General features: G+C 36.9%; 1 protein-coding gene across 8 annotated transcripts in view; it reads left to right on the top strand.

Annotated features, from left to right (window-relative positions):
• Nucleotides 1-24,448, top strand: part of SDCCAG8 (SHH signaling and ciliogenesis regulator SDCCAG8) — a 263,361-nt gene that overhangs the window by 149,744 nt on the left and 89,169 nt on the right. For 4 of the 8 annotated variants that reach the window (XM_060128623.1, XM_060128620.1, XM_060128616.1 and 1 more), the window contains exons 14-15: nucleotides 15,758-15,885; nucleotides 18,005-18,113. In XM_060128623.1, coding sequence (XP_059984606.1) covers nucleotides 15,758-15,885; nucleotides 18,005-18,113 — 237 coding nt within the window. Of the gene's footprint in view, nucleotides 1-15,757; nucleotides 15,886-18,004; nucleotides 18,114-24,448 lie in introns of those variants that run through there. The other 4 variants (XR_009536611.1, XR_009536605.1, XR_009536614.1 and 1 more) reach the window with 2 other exon arrangements.

Below are 24,448 nucleotides of genomic sequence, written 5' to 3'. Positions count from 1 at the left end.
ATTGATTAGAACATACTTGCTTTCACTGTAATATACTGATTTTGCCATCTCTTCTATCATAGTTACTAAACACCTTTTTATAGTAATGTTAATAGCATGGTGCTGCTGTATAAAATAATACCATGAAACTCACTTGAATTATGGGATTCAAACTGAAAGGTAGTGAACAGAAACTGCAACAATTAGTGTCATCATCTGACGCTCATACTGCAAATTAAATTGCAAGCTCTTTATAGGTAAAACTAATAGCTTTCCAGAAATATGTAAACTTAGTTGTACCCAGCTTAGTGTCTTACATCATAGGGGTCTTGAATTGTTTTTGAATGAAGGGATAAGGGTTGATTGCAGTTAAAGAGGCATTCATTCAACATTTATTGAGTGCGTGTTCTATTCCAGCTGTAGAGGGAACATCTAGGCACTAAAATTTTTAAATGAAGACAGCATGATTCTTCTTTATAGTTATCCTACAACCTAGTGGACAAGGTTTACGTGACTACATACTTCGTGTGTGTGTGTGTATGTGTGTATGTGTGTGTGTGTAAAATCTAGAAAACAGTGTATTTAGATTTATAAACTGTCCTGAACTGAAGATCTTAAATGAATGAATTAATGAAACTCCCATGTAGGCCAATACTCATTATAATATGTGAGAACTGAGATGCAGAGAAGTTCAGTGATGTGCCCAAGGTCAACAGTGATTTAGTGGAAGTTAACCTAGAATCTCCATCTCCTTGCTCCTGGTCTAGTGCTTTTCCCTGCATTCCACATACTACTACTTTGTATTCATTGATAATATGACTAATCTGAATAAACACATTAAAATCTTTCTGTAGAAATTTCACACAGCCTGTTGCTGAAAGGGAAAATAATTTTCTTTTTGGACTCGGGCGCATGGTTATTGGTTCTTGAAACAAAAAAGCAAAGAGGTTTAGCTTACAAACAAAAATTACTGCTTCTTGGAACACTCCTCCTGGGGGTAGTGGTAAAGGTAGCTCCCTGGACACACTGCTTACTCCATGATGAGCACATTACTCACATGAACTCAATCTCCATGCAACCCTTCCAGGTGGATGCTGCCATGAGCCCCATTTTACAGATAAGAAAACCGAGGTGTCTGCAGATTAATACCTTGGCCAAGGTCACAGCACCACCAAGTGGTGGAGTTGGGATTCAAGCCTAGGCAGTTAGGCTCCAGAATAAGGTTTTATCCATTGTACTATCTGCCTCTGATGGTGGTGGGTGGTGTGAAAATATTCCTTTTGGAAAGTCGAATTAAATAGGGTTCTTGACAATAGGGCTTCTCAGAGATTTTAATATGCTAACACACAGTATGACTTTCTTTAGAAAGAAATTTAGTTTTCAGTATTTCAGTCAAATTTATATGACTTAGGGAAACTTTTCTGTTAAATCTTCACATATCTCCCAGGAATCAGGTTTTGGGGAATACACAAAATTAGATTATTTAAATTGTTTGTTTTCTTATCTCATCTGTGCCTCCGGAACTTCAGTCTCTGCCCCCACCTCCCACTTCACTTTCATTCACAAAGAGAGCAGGGAGGTAAGTAACTTCCACTTTAGGTGTAATCAGTGCTCTGAAATGGAAATGAGAGAGGGGAAACATCTTTGACCGTTACTTGAACAATTAGCTGTGCCAGAGTGACATTACAGCAAGTTCTTCCATATCCGCTGTTCCAATTTTGCCTTTATATGTTAACAGTTCTGGAAAATAAATTTGATAATTAGATAACTTGATGCCAGTCAGCTAATTAAATTTATGTACCTTTCAAAGCTTGATTCTTAGAATAAGATTTTATAGAATAAAACATTATGGGTACTTTTGGGTATAAATTATTTTAAACAATCTTCTGCTAAGGATTATTGGCACAGATTTAAAGTATGGGACCCTAAGTCAAACTCTGCAGTAGATTTCATTCTCCTTCCATTCATGGCATACTGATATTCCTCCCTTCTGTGTGTATCCTTTACTGTATTCTGAAGAAATGCAGCAACTCATGGGCAGTAAGCTCTAGAAGTTAAGAAGTTTAGCACTCATAATGTGTTAATGTTTCTATAAATACACTTGGAGGTGCCTATAATTTATAAATATTTCAAGTGAGATTTTCTATAAAGAACGACTTTGTAATGATAATGATGAGTGGAATTGTGATTCTCATGAGGGCTTACTATGTGTGGTCCTGGCTTTCCCACTCATTCTCCTTTCCGGATCCTTGAATTACATTTCTCTCAACAAATAAATTCCACCAATGTTTCTAGAGGTTTGAAACCGTTCAGCAGCTTATTTGTATTTCATGAAATGGAGATAATGTTTTGCAATAAGTAAAAACTACCAAGACAACAGATTAACTCACCAGGCAGTAGGATAATTTATTAAAAACTGGTTGACAGATTGATTGACTAACTAATACTCTCGATAGACTTTGAAACTGTTAGTTTCTTACTAGAAACAAAGAATGAATGATATAAGGATGATTGCTGAAGATTCAGGAAAGAAATCTGTGGGAGGGCGGATCGTAGAGAATCTGCTATTTCCCATTTAACAATTATAGAGAGACTATTAAATGATCAATATTTTCCAACTATATGCACATTAACTTATTAGGAGCCTACAATCCATGTATGTAACTGGACATTTTTCTATAATTTGCCAGCTTGGCTGTACGGAATAATTTTTTAATATGCTTTATAATTTAATTTTAAATATGAATATGTATTTTGGGAGTTGCTTCAAACCAAATCTGATTTACAAAAAAAAAAGCTTGTATTGCTTACATTTGTATAATATGGTGACTACTTCAGCTTTAGCTTTTCTTAGTTTTCTGTTAGAATTCTTCTTTGTTTCTCCTTTTCAAGTAATGGTGACTGGCTGATGCAAATGAGAACTTTATCAAGATAAGAAAATGTTATTTTAATAGTTTTGGCTTTTTTATAAGAATTATGAGATTTTGTATCTTTGTGAGACATTTAGAGTTAGCAGTGTTTGGCAACATGGTTATTTTGATTTATGGAACATCAAGATTAAAAATGATGCTCTGCTTTAGGGAGGGAGAAAAGGAGTTATGCTCAAATCAGCACTGTCCAGTAGAAATATGGGAGCCACGAAATGCAAACCACAGATTCAATTTAAAATTTCCAGATAACCATATTTAAAAAGAAACAAGTGAAATTAATTTTAACAACATAGTATACTTAACCCAATATATAGAAAATAGTACCTTTTCAACATGTAATCGATACAAATTAATTAGATATATTTTACTTTTTTTTCTAATTCTTCACAGCAGTCCAGACTTGAGGCATGTCTCTCTTCAAACTAGCCACATTTCAAGTACTCAGTAGCCACATGTGGCCAGTGGCTGCCGTACACGCCACTGTAGCCCTAGACCTTTTGTTCCTCAGTTTTCCTGGCTTTCCCACAATGCCCACTGTAGATGCAGTCATAAACCCTAAAGTCGATTTCTACAATAATTGGAATCATTCTGTACAAGTAAGAAAATCATGTCAGCTTTTTAATTTAAAGCTGGTAGCCAGGACTAACTTTGGTTAATTTTTTTCTGAGGAACTGTCACTTTGAGAGGAGGAGGAGGATAGAGAAAGCAGCTGAAGAGTTTACTGTACCAGCAGCAAATTACAATAAGTTCTTCCATATCTTACTGTCCCGTTTTTACCTTTACATGTTAAGAGCTATGGAAAGTAAATTTGACAAATAATTAGATGCCAGTCCATTAGTTGAATTTAGCCACCTTTCAAATGATGATCTGGGATGTACATTGCTGGTTGCTTTATGTAGACTATCTCACATATTCTAATAATATCATTTTATTAAATGATAAAATAAGCCTTAGGCTGAAGTTCCACTCTGGTGTCATGCAACTAGTACATAGTGGAGCCAGGGTTCAAATCTGGACTGTGTGTGTCCAAAGCCCAAGCTCACATCCACTGTGCAATACCACCTCCCCCTATGTAGGTTTTATCAGTACACTGAGGAAATGTTTTATTCTTTCCTCAAGCTGTTTTGTCTTTGAGGTAATTATATTGATTGTTACACTTTGAGTAGTCATCTTTTGAGAAATAATAATGATAATAATGGCACTAATTGATATTTTTGAACACTTACAATGTGTCAGTACTATACTAAGTGTATTTTAATACAATATCATGCTAGTCTTATAAGGAGAGGTACCACTAACCCCATTTCACATTCGAGAGAACAGTGATAGGGTAAGCAACTCACTTAGGGTACACAGCTAGTAAGTGGAGGTATGGAGACTCTGATGCCCAGTCTGGCTGACACCAAAGTATGCACTCTTAATCCCTACCTCCTTGTGTACAAAGAATGACCAACCCAGCCCTGCTGGCAGTGAAGTTTACGTACTAAGGGATAAAGGCCAAAAGTGCGACATTATTTTTAGACATATTTTAGGATTTTAATTGCTCATTTTCCTTTTCTTAGGGCACAAATTCTGCTGGTTTGGGTAGGCTCAAGACAGGCTGCCTCCCAGAAATGAATTTGAATATAAATAGATTTAGAATAAAGGTAAAAGCAGGTTCTCAGGAATAGAAAGGACAGTTCTGCAACTATAAGAATGATGAGGATGATGGCTTAGAAATGGCTTGAGGAAGAAGAAAATCCAACAAACACTTTAAGTTCCTGAAGCAGAGGAAACAGTTAAGGATGTAGATAAAAATAGTTACAAGCAAGTGTTAACAAGCCAAATAGAAATAATGTTAAATCATGAAATGACTAAAAGGAAAAATGTTTTGATGAGGAAAATGACCTAATTACTGTGACAAGAACAATGATTTTCTTATTTAGAAGAGTGAGAATTATACTGGAGTTAAGAATCTGAAAACTTGGCCTCAGGTCAGTTTTTTTCTTCCATAAGCGTAGTATTTTTCAGCCCCAGAGTTTGTGCAACAATGGAGAGGTTATAGAGATCTTAATCAAGCTTTAAAAATGAACTGTGTTTTTGTTATCAAGCCAAGGTCAGTCAGCAGATCACAGTCCTAATTTCTTTGTACAAACATACTGGGTGGTTGACCAAAGGCCATCACGTTAGAACAATGAAAACCCTGCTGTCTTTCTTACAGAACTTCCCTACTTCCTCAGATGTAGACTTCTGGTAAATTCAGCCATTTGACACATAGCCATAAACTGAGATATAAATTTAAAAGTACTTTTAAGAAGCAAATAACTATCATAAAGCCCTTGCACTTTTCTGTGTAGGATCAGTGGAACTATCCTCAGCATCAGTTTTATATATTAAAAAAAAATTGAAACATAACAAAGCAAAAAACATGTCAGCAAATCATAGCAAACCAATCAATAAAAAAAAATTATAAGAAGCAGATTAGTGCTTCTGTATGCTTTCTGTTTTGTTAGAATAGCACCTGAGACTTTCCATGCAACAAATTGTATCGAGTGTCTGCTGTTTCCAGTCACTATGGTAGATACCTGAAGATACAACAATGAGCAGTGATTCCTAGGAGCTTCCTAGCAAAGGGAATGCAGCTGCAAGCAGGCATTATGAACCTTGATTTTGAAGAGTTTGTTATATTTGGTGTATTTGCTTAAGGAAGCAGAGATGTAATATATTTTAGATATTTCTACTGCAAATGGTCAGATTTGTATGGGTCTAACACCTGGAAAATTCTCTCTCGTGGAACGGCTCACCTCCCAACATTCCAGATAAATGAAGCATTACTCTGTTGTGCTTGAGAAATGAGACATTATGACATGTATTTCATAATTGTAACTCTTGCTATTATAGCATATTTCTGAATAAATTTAATAGCCACAAAGTAATCAACATGTTCCCCATTTAAAAATGGATCCTAGAAATTAATTCCAAAACATTTTAATAATAGAATATAAACTCTTTCAGTCAATTGTACTACAATTTGACAGTGATGCAGATCCATTGAGAGGTTACAGAAATGCCATTATAATATATATTGATCCTACTGATGTCTAATTTGAAGTTACTCATCAGAAGGATTAATTAATTATTGGGAATATGTAGATAAACTGATATTTTTCAGAGAGGAAAGGCAAGAGCGGACCAATGTGATTAGTTTACACAGAAAAGTCAGAGATGGAAATATGAATATTTTGACAATATGAAGATGCAAAGGCAAAATCATGGTCTAATTTATTTCATGCAAAAGCATGCTTGTTCTTATTCTTTAGTCGTTAGAATTGGGCCCATGGTATTGTAAAATAGAATATAGGAGGGCCTAATATTCTCCCAGGAACTTTGATCGAGACAAGCACTTAATGCATCGGAGCCCTCTGAGCTACTTAAGAAATTTCAAGGCTGAAAATCCTGAAATGTGCATTTGATGGCTATTCAGTCTCAGTATCGATCTATGATATCTACTATATCTAAGAAACAATTACCAAAATTGCTCTTGCTATTGCTGTAGTAATAAGTGCTCTCCCTGCTTCTAATGTTGTCCCTTCCCCATCTGTTCCCCACACTGCAGCCAGAGTGATCTTTCTAAAGCTCGAGTGTGATCACAACACTCCCCTGCTTAAAACCCTACATTGGCTCCCTATTTCCCTGAGGATGAAGTCCTTAAAAATAGCTTCATGTTCTGGCTCCTGCCTACATCTCCAGTCTCATCTTTCTTCAGTCTCCCCTCCACCAACTGCTCGCTTCTACCCCACAACACATATATTCCACCCTCCACTCGTGCCAAAACTGTTTGCAGTTTTCCAAAGGCACCTGATTCTCTCTCTTCCCTGGGCCTTTGCACCAGTTGTCCACTTCACTTGTAACGATATTCCTCTCTTTCTTTATATGGCTAATGACTACTCATTTTAAGCCTCTAATATTTTAAGCTTCCTGAAATCCTCCGTCACTGTGCCTAGCTACTCCCCAACTCCTGTCCTATGCACTCTATGATAGCAGGAATTTAGCTCCATTTTATTATTTACCTTACTATTTTAGTTGTTTTTTCTTGTCTGTTTTCTTCACTAGACCATGAACTCTTCGAGGGGATGGTCATGGTCTGTATCTCGTATACTGATGCATCCCCACGCTTTTGTGCCTGGCACAAATTGGTGTTTAAGTATTTGTTGAATTGGATGAGCAATAGAATTTTACTAAACTCCTCATGTAAGGCAATGCCATGGAATGGAAAGGACACCAAACTTACTAGTAGCTGTGCAGTGTTGAGCAAATCTCTTCATTCTCTGAGCTTGAGATACTTCATCTATCAAACAAGAATATCTGCTCCATCTCCATGCCTTACAGAACTATTAAGAAGAATAAAGAGGGCTTCCCTGGTGGCTCAGTGGTTGAGAGTCCGCCTGCCGATGCAGGGGACACGGGTTCGGGCCCCGGTCCGGGAAGATCCCACATGCCGCGGAGCGGCTAGGCCCGTGAGCCATGGCCGCTGAGCCTGCGCGTCCGGAGCCTGTGCTCCGCAACGGGAGAGGCCACGACAGTGAGAGGCCCGCATACCGAGAAAAAAAAAAAAAAAAAGAAGAATAAAGAGGTCAGTGCATCTGACTGTGCTTTGTAAAATAGAAAGCACAGGCACTGGAAGATGATGAGATGGTAAAAGTCTGTGGGTTTTGTCTTAAGTAAATGTGAGTTATTCAGGAGGTGTAATAGAAGCTGGCAATATAGAGTCTAGTACACATCCTTGGCCTTGAAGGTTAGAATCTTCAAATTATTTTGGAGATACTGTAAGAGAACATTTTTGGAGGGAAAAATATTCTTAGGAAAGTTTCTGTGAATTATTTACTTTCTTTTATGTTTATTCCTTTGAAAGAAGTTGACCTCCTTTGTTTCTGCTTCCTTTCCTAGAAGTGACTCACACTCTGATCTGATAACTCAACTTCCAACATTGTACTTAAAATTCTGATATACTTTGCAGGAAGAAAATAGAAATAATTTCCTGTAGGAAATATGTATAATGCCATGAAGTTTTTTGCATACTTGAGGAAGTAGAGATTACTGAATCCTAGCCGTCTTGTATTTTCCTTTCCCTATTTGTTTCATCCCTGTATTTCTACATTTGCTCAAATATGAGAACATAGTCCTTGTTAATAGTAAACAGGTACAGGATTTTGGTTCTTCTCAAACATGGAAGATATCATTCGCTCTACTAATTTTACTTTGTTTTTATTTTGTTGTTATTATCAATAACAATAATAAAATTAAATTAAATTATTGGCCAGAATAGAGATTATTTTATCCCATTCTCTTCTTCTAATCAGTAGGTAGGAGGATCCTTAAACCTGTAAGGATACTTAGTATTTTCTGTCCCTTAACAGTTGTTCATTCATTCATTCACTCGTTCATTCATTCATCAAATATTTGTTGACTGCACAACTGTATTCCACGCACCATTCCAGGCTTTTGGAATAAATTAGTGAGCAAAACAAAGGTCTCTATTCTTCAGGCACTTACATTCCAATTAAGATGTGCACGTCTTATCTTTCCTGGGAGTCTGTGATAAGCTTGAGGCAGGAGATGTATTTATGTGCCTTTTAATGTTTTTGCAAAAGTCAATATATTTCTTTAAGGAGGATACAACTAATTGATGGTGTCATTGTAGGAGGAAGTGTTCCAATAACATGGGACAAATGGGAAAGGAGAATGAGGACTAGCTTGGGATTGGCTATCAAGATGGATAATATGGGTAGTAAATGACACACACACACACACACGGATAATTGAAATAAGACTCTTGTCATCCTTTATCTCATTTCTCTGCATCCCTGACAGAGTAAGATATTGAAGCATAGAGATTCATACTATGGACTTTAGATTCAGGTACGCCTGAATTTCCTGGCTATGTCCCTTAATAACTGGGGGACTTTGAACAAATTGTACACCCTCTCTAGACCTCAGTTTCCTCATTTATAAAGTGAGGATAATAAGAGAACCTACATCTTAGGGTTGTTTGAGATTAAATAAAAGAATACATGTAAAGAGCTTAGCTTATGCTAAACGTTAGTAAATAATAGATTACTAAAATTATTAACCCTTAAAATAGGCTTTTTTCCTGCCCTATTTTCAGGAAGAACCCCTGGATTAAAAGAATTAAGTTACTTGTTCATGATCACATAGGTAATCAGGAGGTAGATACTATACTTGGATCCTCTATCTCTGTGAGTTTTCTACTGTACCCCATTGCCTCTTTTTTTATTTTTATTTTTGAATTTATTATTATTATTATTTTGTCTGCATTGGGTCTTCGTTGCTTTGTGGGGGCTTTCTCTAGTTGAGGCAAGCGAGGGCTACTCTTCGTTGAGGTGCGCAGGCTTCTCATTGCAATGGCTTCTCTTGCTGTGGAGCACAGGCTCTAGGCATGCGGGCTTCAGTAGTTGCAGCATGTGGGCTCAGTAGTTGTGGTGTACGGGCTTCAGTAGTTGTGGCGCACAGGCTTAGTTGCTCTGTGGCATGTGGGATCTTCCCGGACCCAGGATCGAACCCATGTCCCCTGCATTGGCAGGCAGATTCATAACCACTGTGCCACCGGGGAAGTCCCTCCATTGCCTCTTAAGATGTGGTTTTCCCAGAACACAAAGAGAATCAAGTGAAAAACGGTGTGTATGCTTTAAAAAAAAGCATTACTAGACAGACACTGCTACATATAAAATAGATGAAAACAAGGATTTACTGTATAGCACAGGGAAGTATATTCAATATCTTGTAATAACCTATAATGGAAAAGAATCTGAATCACTTGACTGTACACCTGAACTAACACAATATTGTAAATCAACTATAGTTCAATTTTTAAAAAAGCAAAACTAAAAGCTATAAGGAAATATTTAATTCTAGTTACTCATAGATTTGATTTCCACAGTAGATTAGCAACTTAGAAAGCACTTCTGTGTATACCAAGTTTGAGAAAATGAGTATGTTAAAGAATGGATTCCAAGTTTCTCACTGTTGAGGAATAATGTTACACTTAGGGAAAAGGGAAGACTAGGTTCTATTGATGTTATTGGATTGGAATTAGAGACATCAATTTGAATGTGTATGTATACATTCACATAAAGATGTATAGACAAATATTCATATTTATATTTATATATTCATATGTATATTCATATACTGGCTCTGTCTACTAAGGTGACCTAGAAGCCAAGACTTGTCAGTAACAATGAGTACCACCTAGTGACAGATCTTGATTTCTAAATACCATTCTCCACCAAAAGGCACAAGGGCTCCTTGAGCAAATGCTGATTCCAACACTGGTAAAGGACAGTACAAGATGAAACTGGACCATCTTAGGAATAGAAAGCCAAGAAGTGCACAAGAATAATAGATAATATCATATTATTAAAATAGGACCTGGTAGAAGTATTTACAATGAAAATTGGTAAACACTGCAAATGAGGGATACCCTCCAAATCAATTATTAAACATTTTCCAGCACACCAATAACATCAACCAAGTGATCAAAGATAATATCACTATTATTGGGACAAGTGGACATCATGTTGTTGGTTTTTTGTTTTTTTTTTTTTTGCGGTACGCGGGCCTCTCACTGCTGTGGCCTCTCCTGTTGTGGAGCACAGGCTCTGGACGTGCAGGCTCAGTGGCCATGGCTCACGGGCCCCGGACCGGGGCACGAACCTGTGTCCCCTGCATCAGCAGGCGGACTCTCAACCACTGCACCACCAGGGAAGCCCAACATCATGTTTCTTAACTCACAATAGCACCCCGCACCTCCCTGCTGCTTCTCTCTGTAATTCCATCAAGAATGGCTCTCAGCTAGTAAGTGTGTTATAAATGGTCTCATACATTTTGTTACATCAATATGCTACTGTCACAAAGCTCTCTATATTTGACTTTAAAAAGGAAACACCTTTTAACCAAAAGGGTTGTATGTCTAATACTAGCACTTCAGGCACTAGTAAAAAGGTGAATAGAAACATGGCGGACAGGATTGGTGCCTCAAATCACTGGCAACACCACGTCCTTGTCCTCAGGTTAGACTTGAGGCTTTCATCATTTCCGTGCCACACTCACTGGTGAATTTTAGGATCATCAGAAACTTTTAGTCCTTTAATATAGTAGTAAATTTTTTTTTTTTTTTTTTTGCGGTATGTGGGCCTCTCACTGTTGTGGCCTCCCCCGTTGCGGAGCACAGGCTCCAGACACACAGGCTCAGAAGACATGGCTCACGGACCCAGCCGCTCCATGGCACGTGGGATCTTCCCGGACCGGGGCAAGAACCCACATCCCCTGCATGGGCAGGCGGACTCTCAACCACTGCGCCACCAGGGAAACCCAGTAGTAAAATTTTAAATGTACTTAAAAAAAAATCTAATTAATCATCTTTGCTCTATGACATGTATTTTTCTAAATAGCAAGATTTAAAATAATAAATGATATGGAAACGTTGAGGATTAGAAATGTATAGTTAATTCTTCAATCCCATTTTTTAAATGGGATGGTAAATGACATTTTAGAAAATATAATCAACCAGAATTATAATCGGAAAAAAGGAGAGACTGAACCTCAGTGTGTGCTTAGTCTGTGTTTGAGGCCTACCCAGTACTTGTTCCCTCCTTTTAACTCTCAATTGTTATCAAGTAAACATCGACATGGCCCACATGCCCATGTGTTGCCACAGGTGATGTGGATAACTTGGAGAAAAAGGTGGATGTTCCTATTCTAATACGTTTGCTCCTTTTTAAAGTCAGCTCTACTGAGGTAAATTTAAATATAATAAAAATCACCAATTTTGAGTTTGCAATTAAATGTGTTTTGACAAATGTACATAGTTACAGAACCATCATAACCATGATATAGAACATTTCTATCAACCCCAAAGTTCCCTCATGCCCATTCCCTACCTCCAGGTCCTGGAAACACTGACCAGTCACTCTATTGTTTACTTTTCTAGAATTTCATGTAAATGAAATTATAAAATATGTCTTTGGTACCTGGCTTCTTTAAGCATACTGTCTTTGAGATTTACCTAGGTGTCATATGTAACAATAGCCTTTTATTACTATTTTATTACTGCTATTGCTAGTATTCCATTGTAAGGCTATACCACGATTTGTTTATCTATTTAGCAGTTAATGGATATTTAGGTTGTTTCCAGGTTTTAGCTATTATGAATACATCTTTCAGCCTTATTTTAATAACAACCAAGAAATTCTTCTTTACTCCCATTGCTTTTTTTCCAATTTGTAAAATATGGTAACTATAAGTTTGGTTAAGTGAGATCATCAATATTTTGAGTAAGAACTGAATGAAAACCATTTGGGGAAGCCTGGCCCAGCTATCCTTTACAAGGCTCTCACACCCAGCTGGAATTGACTTATTTTTCTATGCTTTAGTAGTTTTATTCCCTAGTACCTTTCTTGTGGTATATTTCACCTTTTACCTTCTGTGTTGGCCATTTTGAATCCCCTATTGGGACAATGACTATGCCATATTTATGTATCTTTGTTTGACCTGTGCCTAACAGAGTGTCTTTCAGAGTTATGTTAAATATTAAATGAATTGGTTTGGATTCTTCTCTGATCACTTCCTTGGATAACTAAGTGATTTTTATTAATTCTTTCAACCCATTTTTGCATTACCTGTAGGGTGTTATAAAATAAGTTTCCTAAATCAAAATATTGCAAATCCCACCTCTGCCTTTACAGCATTTACAGTAACCTTTGAGCAGATTTCTAATTCTTTATGACCCTCCTTTTTTTTCTTTTTGCAACTATAATGTGAGAGAATTTGATTAAACAAATTTGAGATTCCTTCTCAGTTCTAAAATGTTAAGGTTTTATAAAAAACCTGCTAAGTCAGAAAGAACCTGCAAGGTGAGAGGGCAACATAGAAGGAAAGGGGTATATAAAGAAGGTAAGAAAGCAAAAATATGTCACGTTTTTATGCAACTGAAAATGAAATGTGTAGTTTCTTTAACAGAGTAAAAGTTGGGCAAGGATTCAAGAAACAAAAGTTGATGTGTAACAACATTTGTTGGTAGAACATTCTTTTAAATTGTTTTATAAGGAGAACTACAATAAGACAGTAGTCCTTTTCTCTAGTAAAGTTAGGAGATCAGTAATTAGGTTCCTCATTCTGAAAATTACTGGTGAGACTGGCAGCCCCTTTGTGTAAGTGAACCATAAACCCCAGTTTACAAAGGGTAGTCCCAGTTATGACTGTTTGTCTTGGTATAATTACTTATTATTAATTATTAATAATGCCCGTTTTCACTCTCAAATGGGTATTGGTTTTGAACAATGCATTTTTTGGTCACCTGATTACTGGGAATCTCAGAGTCCTAGGTCTCCCAACCTATATCCCCTGCTCTAGCTAGGGTTCTGTCTCGGGGATGGTTACTCAGTGAAAGAATCTGCAGTGCTCTCTTCAAGCTAACCCCTTCAGCGGCAGCATCTCCATCTGGCAACACCATTAGAGCCGTTCTCTTCCATACACTCTTCTCTCTTTTTTTTCACGTCTGGAAAGTTTTTGCCTCCTCATATAAGACTTGAGCAGATTCTGCAGCTTCACTTAAAGACTGCAGCCTTCTTTCCCCTATGGCAAGTATATAGGAACATCCGTTCATTAAACATTCACTGCCCGCTTCCTGTGTGCCATGTACTGAGCTGGGCTCATGGTATAGAGAGACAAAGATGGCAGAAAGGGACAGACAAGTAAACCAATAACCAAAGTGTGATAAATGCTATCTTCGTAGGATACATATATACACAACATATACTGATGTCACTGTAGAAAGAACAGTTAATTTAGGAGAGAGGGGAAAGAGAGGAGGGGAATTTTGAGCAGGTCCTAAAGGAGCAGTATACATTGAGCAGGGGTGACGGGTTGGTGGGAGGCAGAGAGGGGTGAGGTGGGCGGGGGGAAAAAACATCCCAGCAAAACGCAGAGACGGGCTTCCCTGGTGGTGCAGTGGTTGAGAGTCCGCCTGCCAATGCAGGGGACACGGGTTCGTGCCCCCGTCTGGGAAGATCCCACATGCCGCGAAGTGGCTGGGCCCGTGAGCCATGGCCCCTGAGCCTGCGCGTCCGGAGCCTGTGCTCCGCAACGGGAGAGGCCACAACAGTGAGAGGCCCGCATACCGCAAAAAAACAACAACAAACAAATAAACAAAACAAAAAAAAAAAACCGCAGAGACATGTGCAGCTTTCCATGGCCAGAAAATATGTGGTATGACTGGGGAGGCAAAAAGTGGCCTCGACGGACCATCCATGTGTTGCTGTATACCAGTTTGGAACTGAGTGTGAGGCAAGACCTTGGAGCAAGTCCACGGGGTGTTGTTACTAGTAGTACCAGAAGGGACCTTATTTCACATTTAGCGTGGCCCCCTGATGATCCATTTGATTGAGGTGTGGGTGTATTTTCATTCTGGAATTTTGTACTACAATATTACCACATTCATTGACCTATTACAATACAGACTTTCCTTATGTTGCTTTATGATTAGAAGCCAGTGATTTGAAGTTCCACAGCAGTACATAGACTAGTAGTGATATCTTTATGGAATTGTTTATTTTTAGTTTGGCAAGACAAGACAGTAAATATCTCAATTAGTAAAGTAAAGCAGCATGGATGAGAAATGCCCACAAGAAGATTAGGAGTTAGAAATAACTAAGCCAGTTAATTGAAGGAAACTTTTATATCACTTACCCATATTTAGAGAATAAAGAACCAACCTAATGTGTGTATGTGTGAGTGTGTGTGTGTATGTGTGTGTGCTCACACACATTGTCATTATCCACAGTGGTGCCAGTGATGAGGTCCTTTGCATTCTTCAGGTTCTAATTGTTTAGGAAGTTTCTCTCTTTAGGAGCCACTGTGATTGGATATTGACCCATCCACTGGTCAATATCCAGTCACAGTGGGGTGAGATACACCGTCTTTGACTACAGAAGCTTCTCATCCTGCAGTTTCTTTCAGTGTGACCCAAAAGGGATCTTATTATGAAGTGCTGGGAGAAGTTTTTTATTTTCATATTTATATCCACATTACATGGCCTAATGTGTGAAAATATTTAATGAAAACATGCATGTGGTACTGCAGAATCATTTACTTGCCTCCAGATAGAATCTCCTACATTCTATTTGAGATTCCGTTTTAAGCTTGGGAGGAAAAGCAGAGGTGATCTACAAAACTTAGTTTCAAGAATTTAAGTTTTGGGTGTATTGAGTCATGCTCTTCCTGTAACTTCAGGATCTTTAGGAAACATTGACCATTCAAAAGAAAAAAGATGGGCTTCCCTGGTGGCGCAGTGGTTGAGAGTCCGCCTTTCGTGCCCCGGTCCGGGAAGATCCCACATGCCGCGGAGCGGCTGGGCCCGTGAGCCATGGCCGCTGAGCCTGCAGGTCCGGAGCCTGTGCTCCACAACGGGAGAGGCCACAATAGTGAGAGGACCGTGTACCGCAAAAAAAAAAAAAAAAAAAAAGATTAATTGGCGGTACGTAACATTGAGAATATTATAGAGAACGGTGTTTGTGTTTTAAAGTTACAAAATAGCATTATTCAGTTGTCATGATTTTTTGATTTTTAAAGCTGCTTACTTTAGTCAATTTAGATTTATGGCAAGTATTTAACATTGTATGAAAGGTCCTTTGGAGTTTCTGCCTAAAGTAAGGGGGAGTCTGTAGAAAGACTGTTGTCTACTTATGCTTAACAATTTACTACGTATCAGCTCTCTGTGGTCTGTAGGGGAAATGATGGGGATTAGTGCATCTGTAGTTTAAATTTCTGTCTGTCTCCTCTCTGCCTTGTAGGCTGGAAAAAGATAGCATTCAGCAGAGCTTTAGCAACGATGCAAAGGCCCAAGCCCTTCAGGCCCAGCAAAGAGAGCAGGAGCTGACACAGAAGATACAGCAAATGGAGGCCCAGCATGACAAAACTGGTAGGTGGTAGGGAAAGATTAGAGCCTGGGCACTTGCTCACAAGCCAGGCCCACGCCTTACTGTGAAATGACATCAGGAACACCTGTAACCTTTGGCTGGCCGAAGGGAGCAGATGCTAACTACACCGGAGATTCCGAATTACATATTAGTTAGCGTTTAAAAGAGAAAATGGAAAGTATTGCCCACTGTCTGTTGATTTCAGAGTGCTGCTCTCACATCTGTTGCACCATCTGGATTATGAGTTTATTTACCTGTGTTCAAGAAACGTAAAGCTGAGAGAGACCACAACAAAGTAGAAAAACAAAGGGCTTGTTTTTGGCTGGGTTTTCAGGCACACATGTTATATAAAGAAAATAGCATCAGAAGCTCTGCGGGAAATGCTCTGAGCTTACAGTTAGAGCCTCCTGAATAGCATTGAACAGTTCCCACAGTACACACATTATAGCTACTCTAAAAGCCTAATGAGTTTGCTTCAGCATCCAAACTGGAGAAAAGCTTTAGCCATTAATCGGTTCTTAATTCACTGTCGCAGCTGGATGTAATTCAGTGGCTCCAAATTGATATGTTCCTTTATTTAATCTTTGCAGCTTCGAACATTTTTAGCATTTGTATGATTTCCCCACCTCCCCCAACCCAGTCTAGAGTGATGTTTAATCCTTTGCATTCTTCAAGTTCTCACAACTGCTGTTAAAATTCACTAATACAAGGCATTGACCACAGCTGGCAGCTTGGCTAAAAATTGCCATCTTTCATCACATTGGCACTATTCTGCAGACTGAGTTGGCCAGTAACTCTTTACCTTTAATTTGAAAGTAAAATGCACTTTGAAAATAGGCAGTTTGATTTGTTCAGTCGGAGCATTATGTAGTTCCTTTCACTTTTGAGTTGTGTGTTCACAGACAGTGTTAGTCAAAACAAGACAGTGTCAGTCATTATAATTCCACACCACATACACCAAGCTGATTGTACTATTAAAACAAAAGTTTAATTGATCCTGTTTCTTCCAGAAAAATGTTGATTAATTTTTCGTGCCTTGATTTATTTTGCTTTGTATGCTATATGCTTTTTTGTCAGTCATTGTCTAAAACTGAAAAGAAAGGGCCTGTTAAACTTTTCACCTAAAGATAATTTTCATGTGATTTGATGTATACTATATTTGATGACATGGTAATAAATGGTTGCTTATCCTGTAAGTGAAAAATTGCTAATGTAAAATTCATTAAATAATCTGTTTGCTAATAAAGAGGCAAATGTCATATTGATCCACATAATTCACTCCATCACTTTCAGTAGAGATTTTCTTCTCACAGTGTTTGGCCAGAAGAAATGAAAATTCTCCGGGCTTGGTAGTTGTTTTTCCACTAAAAACAAAAGGAGAAGATTACAGGATGAATTATTGTTTGCCTCCACTACCAATAGGATGCCAGTGATCAAGGAGTCTTGGGCAGTATCTCTGAGTGCTAGATAAGAGTATTAACTGAACCACCATGAGAATACTTCCTTTTGTTTTGCACAAAAATACATACTCTCTTCAGTTTCTTTGATCAGATCTTCGTTGAAGCTCACACTAAATAGATGGGGAAAATTACTTATTTCCAATAAAATAAGGAAAGTTATGTATTTTTCTTTTATGATTAGAGAAGTATATGCAAGATGGGAGTAGTGAAATATGTGAGCAGATATGAAACATAAAGCATGAATTACAGTGTAGAAAGAGTTCCTCAATTATTTTAGTTTTGAATTATCTGATTGTGATAAATTTGACACTGTTTATAGTAGAATTATCAAAATAAAAATATATTGCATATTACAAAGATATAAGCATCTATGACTCCACTTGAGGTATTTGACAATTTATTAACATGTTAAAAATTACACAAAGCTGATATGATCAGAAATGTTTCTGTTGTATAATTATTAGGGAAATAAATGTCTCACAAGATTTAGTGTCTTGCCAGATGAGCATTCCTTTGACCTAGGACCGTAAAAGTGATCTAGCGTCTTATAGGAAAAGTGTGGTTGTCTTAGCACTTTTACCACTATACATGTGGAAGCACTGCAGAGCTACAACCATAAACATCTTACGTTGCTGGGGGGGGGGGTTATTGTTATTTCTAGAAAATGAACAGTATTCATTGCTGACCTCCCAGAATTCATTTCTGACAAAGTTAAAGGAAGAGTGCTGCACATTAGCCAAGAAACTGGAACAAATCTCTCAGAAAAGCAGGTGGGTAATATAATACAATACTTTCAGAGCACTGTTTATATGAATACTGTAATTTTTTTCTTAAAGGACAGTATTTCCACTATTTTACAGTCTAATGTCAAAATTAGATATGTATTGACATATTTCCTGTAAAAAACATTTTCTCTCTATGAGAATTTTCTTAATTATCCATACAGACACCTTGATGTTTTTTCATAATTAGGTATCCATACTATAATTTGACTTTTTTAATGTTCAGAATTGAAAACTATGAAATTTCAGAGCACAAAGGTCAAGATGGCATCCTTTTAATAAAGGATGCAGATAAATCAAGCAGTTCTAAAGTCATATTTTAACATAGCTAACATATTTTAGTCTATTATCATAGTTCTCTATGAACACATAAAAGCTGTCTTTAAGGCAAATGATAATGGATAAAATATGAATGTATAAAAATAAAAGTAGATGATACTTTGAAATAAACCAAAACCATCTTTTCTTTCTCCTAAAATTGTTTTATTTTAATAAAATAGCCATCATTGATTTTGTAGGTACATGCTCTTTTATAAATCCACTGATTGGGTTCTTAATGAATTTTTTTCTGTACATTTTCTAATCATATTATCTCAATAAATGAATTACTTATATTCTAAATTCTAAGAAGCCTGAGTTCTCGTCTTAGCTCTGACAGTAGCTGTGTAATCTTGGACAAATTTATTTGACCTGCTTGAACTGTGGTTTCCTCTTGTAAATGAATGATGTTGAACAGAATCACTTTGACTTGAACTCAAAAGAAATCATTCATTTAACTAGCTAGGTATAAAATGTCGCATTACAGTATAACCTAATGGGAAAATAATCTGTGTATCTTCTCTTGCATACTTTTCTGAAACTCACTTAGATCATCAAAGAACAAGCAATAGGGCTCAGCAAACCAACTATTGACTTAGGTTTATTATTCAGAAAGAATTTCTAGGAGGGTCAGAGCATGTCTGATCACTCTGAGCCCTATCTTGGGTTCCTGCATCAATAAGCTGGCTTACCTTATGTAATCCCCATCCCTGAATTTTTTTGAAAATCAGGGGGCTTATGAATCCAATTCTTTCTGCTCACAGGAAGGCAGAAGCTCCTATAACCTCCCAGAATGTGCTCTGAACATGTACCTTCTTAGCGAATACTAATTAAGTATCTTGTTTGGGATGGGAAAAGGCTTAGGATACCAAAATACCCAGTATTTTCAGGAAATTTGACAAGGAAACCCAAATAATTTTGCCGTGGAAGAGACCCTCATAATATATCAACAGGAGGTATTCCTAACTAGAAATATTTGATTTACCTCACGTAGATATAAACAAACTAGATTAATAACTTAAGCAAAAATTATTTTGAATTGGGTCTTAAAAGATTGTGTTATCTTAAGATTGCTTTGGGGTTGATTATTGATTAATTATCTTGCTGTCTAAGGAGACATAATTGAGGAAATGGAAGTGTATAAAAGAGAAAGAGAAGCTATATGCTTGCTATATATTATTTAATTCTCACAACAGCTTGAGACATGAATTGTTATCTTCTTTTACAGAGGAGGAAACCAATACTCAGAGTGTTTAAATAGCTAGTAAGTAGGAGCACTAGAATTCTAACTTAGACATTTCTGGTTCCAAAGCCTATGATCTTCCTTACAATAAGTATAATTATTTTATATCTACTACTAAAGAAAATCCAGGCCAAAGTAGTTACAACGGGAAAGTTTAGGAAAGAAAAATTAATCTTTATATTTCCATGGAGCAGTAAGCATACTTGGCATGTGAGGGTTAACCTGTGAGCCTGGGTTAACCTGTGCCATGTGCCCTGAGGCCTTCTTTCCCCTGCTCTAGGTCTGTCAATTTACCCTGTACTAGTCTAGTGAACTTGAACCTCAGCCTCTCTTCTCTTCAACTCCTCTCACTTCTGATTCTAGCTCCTGACTGCTACTTTGTAAATTGAATGTGTTCCTTTATGTCTGATACACAGCTGGCACCTATACATATTTACTGAATGAATGAATGAAACAAACGAGCATGGTGCTACTACCCCTTGTATCCTGATCTGACTCTGATTCCAGACTATTCCTTTGTTGATGACAGGCAGTGTGCAGTAAAAAACACTTTGGAATTCAGAAGGAACAAGGTTTGAATCTTGCTCTGCCACTTAGCTTCATAACCTTGCATACATCGCTTAATTTCTCCAAACCTCAGCTTCTCCATCTGTAAAAACCTTTTAAAAACTATGTTGCAGGATTATGGTGGGAATTAGAAATTTAGAGAGATGTATATAGGTACACACATATACATAGCACCTAACACCATGCTTGACCCATAGAAGTATACAGTAGGTGCTATTGCTGTCATTGATGGTATCATTTTAAGAGTCTTGACTGGCAATTAGGATATCACTTCACCTAGCTACTAATGTCTTGGCCAGAGTCTGAGTGCCATAATTCTCTGACAGACATAAAGTCTATACCACAGTGGAAAACCTTTCTGAAGGCAATGCAGGATCAGGAAAATGTGGATTTGGTTGTGGATTTTGGTTGCTCCTGCTCTGGTACCTTGTCTTGTAAGTCTGAAGAGTTAAAATAGGCATCTACTGTAACTTTATAAGTGGATCTGAAACTAAAACCTAGCAAATAATAAAGACTAGATAAGTTGTAACTTATTACTGTTAAAACTTTTAAGTGCCCCTGAAATTTACAAAATGTACATTTTGTGTGTCTCACAAGAAATTAGCATTATAAATAGGATAAATTGTGATTTGGTGGTGGAGGGGGTTGTTCGTTTGTTTACTCTTAATTTCTCATTCCACTCTGGCTTCCTACATGAAAGACACTCCATTTTGATATTACCTTTGCTTTGAAAACACCTATAAAACTTGAAGGGCTCAGAGTGTTTCTTTTAAAGTAAAGCTATACATTTATTAAGCCTTGTAGAAGCCCTCCAGGAGTGAGCCTCTACATACCCTCTACTAAACTTTTAGGATAAATAATTCCCCCTGTGCTTTGAAGTGAGGAAATCCTGAAGTTTTCTAAGCTTTCTATACTGTTGTCATTGTGAAAGCACAGTCTCCAAAATAATTATTTAGGCCATATGGTAATTTTAATCCAGGTTTTCCTCAGAGTACTGCAGTAAAATTTTTCCTGAAAGTAAGTGTATTTATTTCATGTTGACTAACAATTTAAACATTTTTTTTTGTCTAAGGGTTTCATGTTATTCAAAATCCCATACTAAATAAATGGATTCATACCATTTAAAATATGATTTTTTTTTTTTTTTTTTTTTTTAAACTCACAGATCTAGTCCTCTGACTAGAGCCCCTGAAGAATCACTGGGAAAGCTGACAATCTGGGAGCACCATTCCCAGACACTCTTACTCTCTATCCCATCCTCATGCTAGGCTGCTTTATGAAAGTGTTTAGAAATGGCTCCTCCGTGTGTGTGTGTCCTGTTATATGTGTTTCTCCCCAAGTAGATGTAAGTCGCATTATGGCTGTGCCTATTGCTTCTGCTGTCTGCAAGCCCTCCACAGTGAAGAGCCGGTACTTCCGCACAGTATGCCTTCCACACTGCTCGGGTGGTGTCTGTAACCCCAGGGTTTGTGAATGGCACATCCCATTTTAAAACTAAAAGTGAACTGCCAATTCCATGCATTTTATGTAGCTTGTTTTTGAGCATCAGACAAGTAATTCCATTTTGCTTTTAATTGGCACTAGGCAGACATTCTGGCTGATTTTAGATGAAACTCACATAAACTTCAGCTCCCTTTTGTCTTTATTCCCCAGGACTCTGAGAGCTTATTACAGTGGTAGGGTTGTTTCTGAAGTTGGTAAATGGAGATATTTAAATATCTTTGGTGCAACTGTGATTTTTTTTTATCAAAGTGAAGGAGGTGTTCCCTGTCCCCAGGCACTTAGATGAATCAGCAGTAAAATGTTTGCAGTGCAGTTTGCAGTGCAATCTAAAACGTGGCCTGGGAAGAGCTCAGAGATGTTGGGCACCGGCTAGGAAGGGAGCCTCTGCCAGCTGCAGAATGGAGATCCAGCATGTGCTAGGTTTTCACCTCTCAACACTTCTGCCCCAGTGAAAAGAAAAGGATATAGAGCATAGAACTGGGGGTCTGCATGGTTTTGCTTCTCTTTCTTTTCTATCATTGTCACTTTCTGGGTTGCTAGGTTCGTGGATTGATGTCTAACACTACCCATTGTATATTTGTGATTTGCGTTTTGTAATTAAGAGGAACAATGGGAGTCCATTGGGTCTCGTTATATATAATGGTTGGTTTAATTTGTTTCGCTTCTATCTTGTTAATTGTAAATTGATCATTAAGATTTGAATTCTAATCTGTCACCAGGGTTGTGGGTATTGAGGCTAGAGCAATGATCCTGGCTTTAATCACTGATGATGAGAAACAAATTTTATAATTTTGGTACATATTGCAGTTCATATATTTTAACACTGTATTTTATGGTGTTATAAATATTGTTAAATGACTTTTAGTGTAGTTTTACTGTGTGGACTATAATGTATAAATTATATTACTGTTTTGGCAACAGTAGGTATCCAACTGTGTGAGTTTAATTGAAGTAAAGAACACATACCCGGCTGAACTATTTTTTTTTCCCTGGCATGTTCAGATGATGTTAGTTTGGGATGCTACAAAAATTATATTCTACAAGAAGAAACTGATATTGTCCTCTGCTAATTATTACCGAAAGTTGAATGAGACTCTAAAAGAGTAAAAAATTAAGGGGTCATGTTTTTCCTTAAAAAGCAATTATCACTGTAATCCTAATTATCGTAGTAAAATATTATACTTCATGAAAATGTAATTACACAGTATAACTGGTATATAAAAATGCAGTGAGAAGTTCATGCTTCTGTAAAGGCAGAAATTACCTAAATTTTCTATGAAAATGGATTAGAATCAATTTTCTTTTTATATGACACTAGGATAATCATGCCACAAATGTAATCTCAAGCTAACATAGAAGCTCGTAAGTTTACTCTTTGAACTTTGTAAACTACTAGTTCTTTCAATATATCATGGACTCTAGACAGATAAAAGATGATGTCCATGTACATATACCAAATTTTTATTGAACATTGGAAGTTGGTAGGCAAATTACTATTATAAACAAAGAAAAGCATACACATAAAATATGCAAAGCAGAAAAGTACAGTAGCAATAAAGTACTTGATAATAATATGTACTTTACAATTAACATTTATATTTTTGAAATTCTGTATATGAGATATCCTCAATATAGGGCATTTGGTTATAAATGCAAAGAAGAATTAAAGAAAAAAACTTCCTGTAACATTACCATCCAGCTAACTATGTTTAACTTTTGACATGTTTACTTTCAGTCATTTTCCATGTGTAGGTAAATGTGTATGTTACCATACATTTATATTGTGAGTGATATACATATGTGTGTGTGTATATATATATATATATGTATATATATATATAGTTTTACATCCTACTTTTTTTACTTAATATTATCTGATGAACACTTTTCTACATCAGTAAATACTCAGGAAACATAATTTTAGTTGAATCATTTGTATGAATAATAATTCATCAGAATTTTAAACTCTTTTAAAATGTAATGAATAATATAATAATAATTTTATACATAAATCTGAATTTTTTCATGATTTTCTTAGATGAGATGTCTAAAAGGGGATTGCTGGTCCAAAGACTGTGAACCCTGTAAAGGCTGTTAATGTGTATGACTTTGCTCAAGTACTGCACTAAATTCTGCTCAGTATATATGTGTACATAGCAGTTTGTGACAAAAGAAGTGAGAGGTTTTTCAAAATAGGAGTTGAGGGGCCATGTTGCACAGTGGGTGGGACAACCCCTTTAGAGTTGGACAGACCAGTGTTTGTGTCTGGGCTTGGGTAATCACCATTTAGGTGACCTTAGGCGAATTATTAAATCTCATATTTACCTCCCAGAGAAAAGGGAATAAACACTTACCTTGTAGGATTAATTGAGATCATAATGTAAAGGATGAATTCCACTACCTAGTGTAGTGTAGGCATACAGTAAATGTTTTATTAGGCATTTCTTTGAATAATAGGGAAATTGAATGTTTTATAAATGTTTATTGATCATTTATGTTTCTTCCTCTGTGAGTATTTTTCATTTCCCTTGTACTTTTTTAATTGGAATTTTGATGAAGAGTGGGGATAGCAGTTTATTATATAATGCTTCTAATATTCATTTGTCTCATTTTTTACATTCCCTTTTTTTAATTTTGAAAAATTTGTTCCCAGTTCTTTTTGTTTCTTAAGAATTTTTTCAAAATCAAAGTG

The sequence above is a fragment of the Lagenorhynchus albirostris genome, chromosome 2, assembly GCF_949774975.1.
Source record: "Lagenorhynchus albirostris chromosome 2, mLagAlb1.1, whole genome shotgun sequence".
Classification (NCBI taxonomy): Eukaryota; Metazoa; Chordata; class Mammalia; order Artiodactyla; family Delphinidae; genus Lagenorhynchus; species Lagenorhynchus albirostris.
Note: the sequence above shows the minus strand (reverse complement) of the source record. Positions and strands in the feature narration are given on the sequence as shown.